General features: G+C 38.6%; 1 protein-coding gene across 1 annotated transcript in view; it reads right to left on the bottom strand.

Moving 5' to 3' along the window:
• The window catches only part of LOC107702251 (histone deacetylase 8-like), a 29,731-nt gene that overhangs the window by 9,424 nt on the left and 9,967 nt on the right, over positions 1-10,340 (bottom strand). The window contains exons 9-10 of the mRNA XM_016504508.1: positions 9,548-9,642; positions 1,471-1,576 (exon numbers count right to left, since the gene is read on the bottom strand). Coding sequence (XP_016359994.1) covers positions 1,471-1,576; positions 9,548-9,642 — 201 coding nt within the window. The remainder of the gene's footprint in view (positions 1-1,470; positions 1,577-9,547; positions 9,643-10,340) is intronic.

Here is a 10,340-nt window from a genome sequence, read left to right as displayed (position 1 = left end):
TTTTTTTCCCCATACTATGGAAGTCAATGGGGACCAGCAACTGAAGGTGAACTATCCCTTTAACTTTACTTGAGTCAATAAATATCCACAAATGTATCGTTGCTTTTACTTACAGTAAATATGACAATATGGTATTTTAAACAACAACACGAAAATAACACTGCACCACACTATGAGTAAAGTGAAGGACTTTGTGAGACTTAGGTTGGCTTCTCTAAATCACATTTGTTCTTACACACAAACAATGCCCAGGTGTTAATATTCGGAACACTGCTTTTCCTTTTTCGCTGCCAGGTTTCGCCCATTCACACAGATGTTAGAATAAGCTCAAAAGGAAAAATCTTGATTTTATTACATCCAATGGACATCTGAAATGTTCTCAGCATAGCTCTGAAACATGTTTTGAGTCTTAAAGGGGTCATATGAGCCGCCTCTGCTCACTCTAGCCCTCCAGCCGTTCCTCACTTTATCTCCCGGCCTCTGCTCACTCAAGGCGGCCGTGTGTGACTCTGTGTATCGTAGTGAAAGCGAAACTACTTTGTTTGGCCTTCCAAAAATGATCACACGCTTGAGGTATTCGGCCAATCACAGCACACCTCGCTTTTTCAGACCTATGAGCTTTGTAAAAATCGACGCGTTTCAGAAAGGCGGGGCATAGAGGAGAAACAATAATGTACAGTATGTGGAAAATAATGTGTTTTTTTAACCTTAAACCGCATAAACACATTTCATTACACCAAATACACAAAATAATGTTCTTTTTAGCAGCATCATATGACCCCTTTAAGACTATTGTCCATGGAGAAGGTGAAAAGGCAAGCGTTTGCTGAAACCTCAAATAAACACACACACAGTGAGTTCATGCACAATTGCAGCCATACAAATACACAAAAGTTCTGACATATAAGAAGAACATAAAAACAAAACCTTGTGTCAAAGGAACAAACCAGACACTTTGTCAAGAAACATCTCATAAATGTGTGGATAAGTGCGTGTCTGGGGCCCTGCACGTACATGTGTGCAAATGTTCCTAGTTTAGCCTGTTCTCATTCCAGCCGCTCTCTTGAGACTTCAGCTTCAAGTTTCTAAGAATGCTTTGCTTATTTGTTTACTGATGACCGGGAACATCAAACAGACATGTTTCTCTTTTCTACAGCTGAGGAGAGCCTGTCACAGGGGACAACTGTGGTTGGTTTAAAGGTCTCCCTGGTCACTGGAGGGGGCTGGGACACAAAGTTCTTGAGGAGGCTGGAGGGACAGCTGGATGAACGAATGACTGACACGCCATCCTACCCATCATCAACGGTTTTCCAAATAAACAGACCATTACTTTAAATATTTTAACCAGCTTTGAAATGGACAAAAGTATTTCCATCTGTTGAATGCTATTGGATTAAGTGTGGAGAAAGGGTGATATTCAGGGTTGGTGTTTGTGTTTGGTGAGTTTCTGGCTGTTGTCATGGTGATTACCTTTGATGGTGCTGATGACCCGCTCCAGATGCTGGCTCTCATTGCGGTCAGGTCGGCAGCTCGGGCTGATCTTCAGGGAATAATCCGGGCCGTATTCGGTGAAGTACTGGATTAGAGATAAGCAAAAAATACTTAAAGTCACCATCACTTAAAATGACAATCCTTTACTGAAGCGTTTATTATAAATTATTTATTTGTGCACTTATTTCTGTCCAAATCCATGAAACACAAATGAAGATATTTTGAAAAATGTTTTTATGTTTTTTTTTGTCCATACAATAAAATCATAGGGGTTATTTTTCACCACACTCTCACAGTTGAAATGTTCTTCAAAAGTCTTCTTTTACTACATGTTTGGATTATGGGTTTGAGATAACATGAGGGCAAGTGTATGATGACAGAATGTTTATTTTTGGGCAAACTATCCATTTAATTAAACATTATGTGTATGTTACTCACACATCTTAAGGAAGTGCAAATGACCAGCATGGCGGCAAACCAACATTTCTCCAGCTAGAACAGATATCTGCTAAAAACTGTTTCACTAATGACCTTTTAATGTGATCTAAGTTTCCTTCAATAAAATAAGTCCTGTTTTTGCGAGTTTTTCTCATCTAGCATTTACTTAAGTAAATCTGGGAAGGTTTAGTCATACTTCCACTTTCTTCCAAACACACACACACACATATACATCAGCTTGCTGGATAGCTGTGCTCAGTCTATCACAGTGTTCTGACCCTTGGATTGAGAAGGCAAGCCAAAAAAACAGTTAAAGTTTCCCCTATCATGAACTGCATCTGAAATACAATTAGCGATGCATTATGATTTTGAAATGGAAACTATATGGACTGGCCAAAAAGACAGCCAGCCATTCAAAAATTGGATAGAGATCAGATTTGGTTGTATGTTTGTTACATGCATTAGCTCAACTCTGCTTTCAATTACTTGTCTTTTGTTTATCCGGCTTACCTCCAGTCCCAGTGTGCTCCAACATGTTAGGGATTATACAACCTATGAATCTGTGAATGTGTGCAGTCTCACATGTTTTTATGCACACACCTAAGTAATGTGGAAACAGGATGCACTTGGACAATGATTTTTGCACACAATTAGTTTGATTATGCTGTTAGTAAGCATTCACACACACGGGACACCACAGCATGCCACTTGTTTTCCCATGAACTCAACTCTTCCCAAGCAGGCTAATCTGAAACAGCACTGTCCACAGCTCTGTTGATTGTTTGGTTTGGACCACACTAAGATCAGTTTGAAACTCTCTTTATTTAAAGGGTTATTTCACCCAAAAATAAAAATTCTGTCATCAATTACTCATGTTGTTCCAAACCCATAGGACTTGTTTATCTTCAAAACACAAATAAAGATATTTTAAATGAAGCCTGAGAGATTTCTGTCACTCCATTAAAAGTCCATTCCACCATATCTCTGATGTGCATAAAAATATAGAGAACATAATCCATTTGAACTGATGCCATAACGTTTTATTTTGGGTGAACTATCCCTTTAACTTTTGCCATGATGGAGAAAAATTAACTTGTTTCAAAAATAGATGACAAACAAAGTCAAATCAGATAAAATTAGACAATACAGAATAAGGTCAGTAACTCTCTTCTCAACAGGGCAGACTCAGAAAAAAAAACAATCATGATCCACTCTCAGAGTCAAAATATGACCCAACACTTCATTGTCTCTTAGTGTCGCATCATAAAGGTGAGTTTAGGTTTCATCTCCTGACCTTTTGAACTTTGACCCTTAACTATCAACACCACCCAGCATCCATTATGGACTTCCCCAAAGCTCATTTCCAGCATTTATTCCACTCCGGAATTCTGGGAGCCAGCTACTTCCGAGACGCAACGGCACAAAAATTCCCACCCACAGAAGAAGATACAGAGGCCACACTAATTGTTACTGTTGTGGCGGCACAAGTCTTCTTCCAGATGAATGAGATTGGAGGGGTTAAGGAACACCTGAAGACCTGTTGTCTCCTCTGCTCAAAATTCATAGTTGACAAAAGCTTTATGAAATCATAAGCTCTCAAAACATTCCCTAAATCACTGGACACAATGTTTTTATTATCATCTTAAGTCAATAACATGGGTGGACAAACAGCATCTACTGTCTAAAACGCTTCCCTTCTAGATTGATCAGTACGTGCGGGCGGTAATGAGCCAAACCCGTGCTGACAGTCTGTCTGTCTCGCACTTTACAGTGAAGTACCAGACCTGGTTCAAAGGGCAAAACTACAGACAATGCAAACATAACACTCCTGGCACCCACAACATCCTGTTGAACTTGCTGTGAAAAAGCTGGCAGCCAATGATAACTTGTGTACGTGCATCAAAAAAAAAGATTTCAAATGTTGTAACATTGAGACAAGAAACTATACCAGTTGAACTGTGACGGTGGACTACCCTGCTGTGCATTATGGGTCAATACAAATCAATTTTCAAGGCAACTTGCCCATCTAAAATGGCTCCACATTCACACATCTTAACTATCCTCAATCCATACTCAGGTTCTCTAAAAGGTCTGTGCTGTCTCCTCCTGTTATGCCTGGTGGGGTCTTCACCCCCTCCTCAAGTTATTCAGACCTTACAATCCCTTTAGCACTGTTTGACTAGCGTAACCACAGCTGTCATCTTGAGATTGTATTCATGTTAGCTGTCTGAGCTCATTAATGAACGAAACACCTGTAAACTCTAAGTGGCTAAGTGTTTGAGATCATGGATGGAGTACTTCAGTTGCTCAATGGTATGTTGAAGTTTGTCTGTAAGAGACACTGTTTGTACAATTGGGGGAAGTGATGCAGATTGTCCATTCCTTGTAACCCCCCTCTGAATTCTCACGTGCAATGGAGTACAATAAAAGAAGAACCAGAGAGAGAGAGGATCAGACGTCTATCTGGCTGACTGACTGCAGGGGGGAAACAGAGCTCTGGGTGTTTGTTGTTTCATTGGGCTGTGCTGAAAATAACTTGGCAGAAACAAGTGAAAATAAGTTTTTTTTTTTTTTTTTTTTTTTTTAAAAAAGGAGAGGATGTACAGATGTTGACTGGCCACAGAGCAGTGAGGGCCGTTTCCACCCGCGGGCTGAGCGGAGTCCCTGACAGCACTCAAACAAAAACACAGCAAATTTCCTACCACTCGCTGATAAGATTTGACCAGAACAAAGCCACACGTTCCCAGTCTAGCCAAACTGGCCATCAACAGGCACTTTTTGTAGATTTAACCCTTTCCTGTCCTCTTAACCAATACAGATAATGTTAAATGTACAGTATAGTTCACCCAAAACTGCAACTGTTATCATTTACTCAACCTCTTGACATTGCAAATTTGTATTAAAAGATATTTTGAAGAATGTTTGTAACCAAGTTGTTTTGGTGACCATTTACTTAAAAGAATATTACTATCTTACCACTTTAGTATAGGGATATTAACATATTGGCTGTTTATTACTACTTATAAAGCACATATTCTGCATGACCATATTCTATATCCCTAATCCTACCCAATACCTAAACTTAACAACTACCTTACTAACTATTAATAAGCAGCAAATTAGGAGTTTATTGAGGCAAATGTCATAGTTAATGGTTTGTTAATAGCAAGAATTGGACCTTAAAATAAAGTGTGACCAAGAAGACATTTCAAAAAATGTTTTTTTTTTTATGTTCCACTGAAGAAAGAAAGACATACAGTTTTGGAATAACATGAATTTCGTTATTGCATAACGCCACCCAAATGTTCACGCAAAGAAAGAAGACGTAACTTTTATTCTCGCTGTAGTATTGTTGTTGACGCCGCCATGTAGTGAAGGCGCTGTGTTTCATTGTGAAAGCGGAAACAACTTTGTTTGGCCTTCCAAAAGAGTACGATATCTGCTTCGTCGCAATATGGTAAGGGGCATAACATTTCCGTCACACGCTTGAGGTATTCGGCCAATCATAACGCACTGGATAGCTGGCCAATCACAGCACACCTTGCTTTTCAGACCGATGAGCTTTGTAAAAATCGATGCGTTTCAGAAAGGCGGGGCATAGAGGAGAAACAATAATGTACAGTATGTGGAAAATAATGTGTTTTTTTAACCTTAAACCGCATAAACACATTTCATTACACCAAATACACAAAATAATGTTCTTTTTAGCAACATCATATGACCCCTTTAACTTTTTTTTATAACACAGATATTTAGATTTTTGCCAGTAAACAACAATGCTAAGTTGTCAACAGTACAATATTCATTCTCTTAGACAAGAAAAAAAAGCTTTAGTCACACTGAGAAAGTCTGCAACACTGGTTAACCTATTAAGGTAAAATTCACTCTCTTACAGTAGGTGTCGCTTATAGAAAAGCAGAAATATCACAGAAACCCTGTGAACAAAAATGTATTAAACAACAGTACTCAAAGACTATATATTTTCAAATGTTTTTACACCAATACATGTTTACATTTGAATCTGGAACAAAAGATGTCAACCCAGAAAAGATACTGGTTGAAAGGGTTCAGATTCTTCATCGTTGTTCTTTATAGTAGTGCTTTTTTGCACTTTAATCTGTTTAAAACAGTTTACTTTAAGCATTTTTATTGTGCCGTTTTATTGTATTTAAATGTTCAAGGTTCTTTTTGTTTCTTGAAAAAAAAAGTGCTTAAACTTGTAATAATGAGCACAACACTGATGTCTGCTTACCTTCTCAAACTGTATTTGTAATGTAATTCAGTACCGTAATAATAAACTGTGATAGCTTTATAGCAGTGGTTGTGATATGAAAACTTTCATACCGTCGTATGCATAATTCTAGCTAAATCAGTACTGAGTTTAGGGCAGGGGTGATTTATTGAATAATTACAGTCGTGCACAACAGAAGACGTGTCTGGGAAACCTCTCTGGAATTCCATTTGGTGTTATTAGTGGCACAAAAATTACACACTTCACCTTTACACAACAACTTTAATTACATACTCCCCAGTGACACAACAACTTTAATGCCACAACATCTCAGAGTCTTGCACGTCTCATGATGTTAGTCACCCTAAAAGGTAAATAATTCACTGCTTCTGTTGCTAACTGTGTGTCCAGTGATGCTGACTATCACAACATCTCAATCAGCTAAATCTTGCCTAGGTTTGTGCAACGATTTAATCAAAATCTGCTGAGATCGAAGAGAGATGCATTGTTGGTGCAAAAGTGTCGTCAAAAAGTATCTAGATTGACATACCGTTGTCTTGCATTAAAAGGAGACAATAGTGCTTATAATGCCAACAATGGCGTTTATCTAGACCAATATCAGGGCTGTCTTGGCCCAAGCACAGCACAAGTTTTTCCAATTCATCAGCTTCTTAAAGAGAAACAATTCAGGTCTAAATAAAAGGCTCTGCATTTTTTCTGGGACTCTCCCTTGTGAGAGGACTGTCTATATTAGCCTCACTTTTTCATCTCTGTGACAGGGCCTGAATGAGCTCGTTGTATGCCTCCACTCCAGTCTGTCTTCATTGTTTGCAGTCCTGGCAGGGCAGAACCCAGACTGAGCCGCCTCAGAGTCTCAGCAGCTGGATCAGCTCGAGGGGAGAGAGAGCGAGCGAGATTGCACAGGTACAAAGTGCTTCTTGTTCCACCTCTCTTTTCCCAGCTTCTTCTATGCTGCAATACTCTTCTATCTTTTTTTATACCCCCTTTGGTGGATGCCTCTCTGTCTTTTAACAGCCTTATCGCTCTCTCTATGCCTCTCTCTCTCCCATCTTTGTCTTTATGGACTCACACTACAGTTAAATAGTGTTTTGTTTGGCTGGGATGGAAACACAATAACAGTGCTGGTAAGGAGATGGGGGTTCCACTCTCTAAGAGGGGAGGAGAGAATGTTTCATGCTTTGAAAAGCCGATGGAGGGAACAATAAAGGAAAAGAAGCTATAGAGAGAAAGAAGAGAAATGAGAAGGAGATGAGGGGAAGGGGGAGAAGGAGTGGTGGTCCTAAAACCTGAAATATGCTGTGGACCAGCAGAGTTCTTAGGAAGGGCTGGTTCATAATGAGAACATAATGTTTGGAACCAAATAAATGCTTACACCATTATATAGAAGAGAGTAGAATAGAATAGAATAGAATAGAATAGTTATCAGGGCAAAGACCATAAGCACACCACACCATGTACACTGACTGCATTGTAATGAACTATGAATACCAAAAGTTATAAGGTTTAAATTATAAAGGTTTTAAACTACAAAATGTTTTACAAAAGAATTAAAAATGTTGCCAAAAAAGGTGCTGAAAGAGTGAAAAAACATTGTCAAGATACAGCATTACTGCCCATTTGTCAATGATTTTGAGGTACTTTTTGTAGGGTACTGACTGAAGATTATCTGACCTGAACTGGGTGAAGTCTGGACAAACACTCATGGAAGGAATAGTTAACAGTTTTCAATAAGAGTCACAATGGACAATACGCAGTTTGCCCAACACTGACAAACAGACCTGAATGAACTCTGCATCATTCAAAGAATATGAAGAGAGCAGAACCAGGAATTTATAACAAGGATTCTCAAAGTTACAAAGCACATAATAAAAAAAATTATTAACCACTACTAGGTAATTACTGTATATTTTCCCACTTATTTCACAACAATCAATGAATCGATAAGGTAAACAGAGAAAAATATACACTGTTTAAAAGTTTGGGGTCAGTGAGATTTTCTTTTAAAGAAACTGATCTGATCCTTTTCTTCAGCTAAAATTAAGTTGAACAAAAGTGAGAGTAAAGACGTTCATAATCTTACAAAAGAACTTATTTTAAATAAATGCTGTTCTTTTGAACATTCTATTACAGTTTCCAAGTAATATTAAGCAGCACAACCGTTTTCAACTGTGATAACAATAAGAAATATTTCATAAGCACCAAATTAGCATATTAGAATGATTTTTGAAGGATCATGTGACACTGAAGACTGGAATAATTACATAATATAATTAAATAAAATAGTTATTTTAAATTGTAATAATATTTCACAATATTGCTGATTTACTGTATTTTTAAGATTAAATAAATGCAGCCTTGGTGAACATATGTGACTTCTTTCAAAAACATTTTGAATGGAAGTGTATAAGCTAAGTCCATTTCACACATTTAAGAGCCCTCGAAAAAAACTGGCCCTAGTAAAACATCCAATATAACAAACTGTAAAATGTACCAAGTATATGTAGCAAAAATGTTAAAATACATATGCAATTTTGAATGGCTCTCAATGGAGAAGGATGCTTTATATAACTAGGCGGTGAAGTTACTCTCAGCAGGGGTTATTGATGTCTAGAGCCAATTTCAGTTTGACATCAATACATAATAATATTGTAACTTGTAGTGCCATGTTTCCCATCAGAAAAAGAAAATCCCTGATTAACATGTCTTGACGTATTCCAGAAAGCTCAACTGTATTAATCATCATCACAACCATCACTGTCATTAACGAACACCCTGGCAGTTATCTACACTGCTTTATTTTGGTTGCTTGCCTTGTGAAGAGGTCAAAGGTCAACAAGACGCAGAAGGTCATGGCAGCTGAAACAATGGCATCTTTTATTGCGGTGACCATGAAAGCGCTCTCTATAAACATTAAAAGACCTTCTTTGTGAGTTGGAAGAAAAGAGAGATATCAAACTCTCCCAGACCAACCAGAAGGCCTTTCCAGCCCTTCATCTCTCCTCAGAAGCTTCTCAAACAAGCATGAAAAAGCTCTTAAAAGGGCTCACTCAGAATTGGGTACACACTTTATCTTTCTCTAAGGAAAGAGAAAGAGGAGAGAGGGGGCATAAACAGTTGAGGAAAGAAAATCACAAGTCCCTCTCAGTCAACCCGGTAGGGACAGAGTAGTATTGTTAAGACCTCTTCACTGGTGCACACACGCACGCCCCCCTCCCTGCTCCTGAATCACATGAAAACAAACCCAGTTATTGAGAGGTGCTTGGACATCTTTGATTAGACCGGGTGACTCAGCAGGAATGGAAGAGGAAGAGGAGGAGAGAGTGGAGTTTTATACAGCTGCTGAAAGAAGAGAGAGCGGGGTCTCACCTCGTGGTCCGGGATCTCAGAAGACAGAGTCTGTCCTAGGACGGTCCCCGTCAGATAGGTCCAGCAGCGGGCAGTATTGGCAAGGTTATAGCCGCCTGAGAAGGACAGAGAGAGGTAGATTTGTATACGCAGAGAGTGAAAGAGAGAGAGAAGGGGGATTGAAGTCAGCAAAAGGGCTTCATTGTACTAGTGTAATTACTACCTTTCATCTAGAGCTTGGCTAGGCAGGTCTGCAGCTTAGAGCTCATTTCAAAATGGGCTAAAATCACAAAAGTTCACTTTCTTCTCTCAGCCCAACCCCCCCTGGCCGTAACAACACACTAATAAACTTTTTGGCCGAGTCGGAGAGTTGGCAACAAGGACAGAAGATGTAGTTGTCAGTGTTAAGGCATGGAGGGAGAACAAACTTAGGCAACACTGCTGAATACGTCTGTCGACATATGTTTTTTAAATGTTAGTTGACCCAAAATGAAAATTCAGTCATCATTTACTCACACTCACATCGTTCAAAATGCAAATGGAGATACATTTAATAATCTCACATAATTTTTGCCTATCCAGTGAAAGTCCATGCAACCAAAACTTGCATGAATAAGTACAAAAGGACAATGCATCCATATGAATCAAGCGGTTAAACAGAATGAACAGATTTTATTTCAGCTTTTATTAAAGGGGTCATATGATGCTTTTTTAAAGATCATTATTTTGTGTATTTGGTGTAACAGAATATGTTGACATTCTTTAATGTTCAAAAAACACATTATTTTTCAAATACTGTACATTATTGTAGGTC

This window comes from Sinocyclocheilus anshuiensis, unplaced genomic scaffold (assembly GCF_001515605.1).
Source record: "Sinocyclocheilus anshuiensis isolate Anshui unplaced genomic scaffold, SAMN03320099.WGS_v1.1 scaffold1941, whole genome shotgun sequence".
NCBI lineage: Eukaryota > Metazoa > Chordata > Actinopteri > Cypriniformes > Cyprinidae > Sinocyclocheilus > Sinocyclocheilus anshuiensis.
Note: the sequence above shows the minus strand (reverse complement) of the source record. Positions and strands in the feature narration are given on the sequence as shown.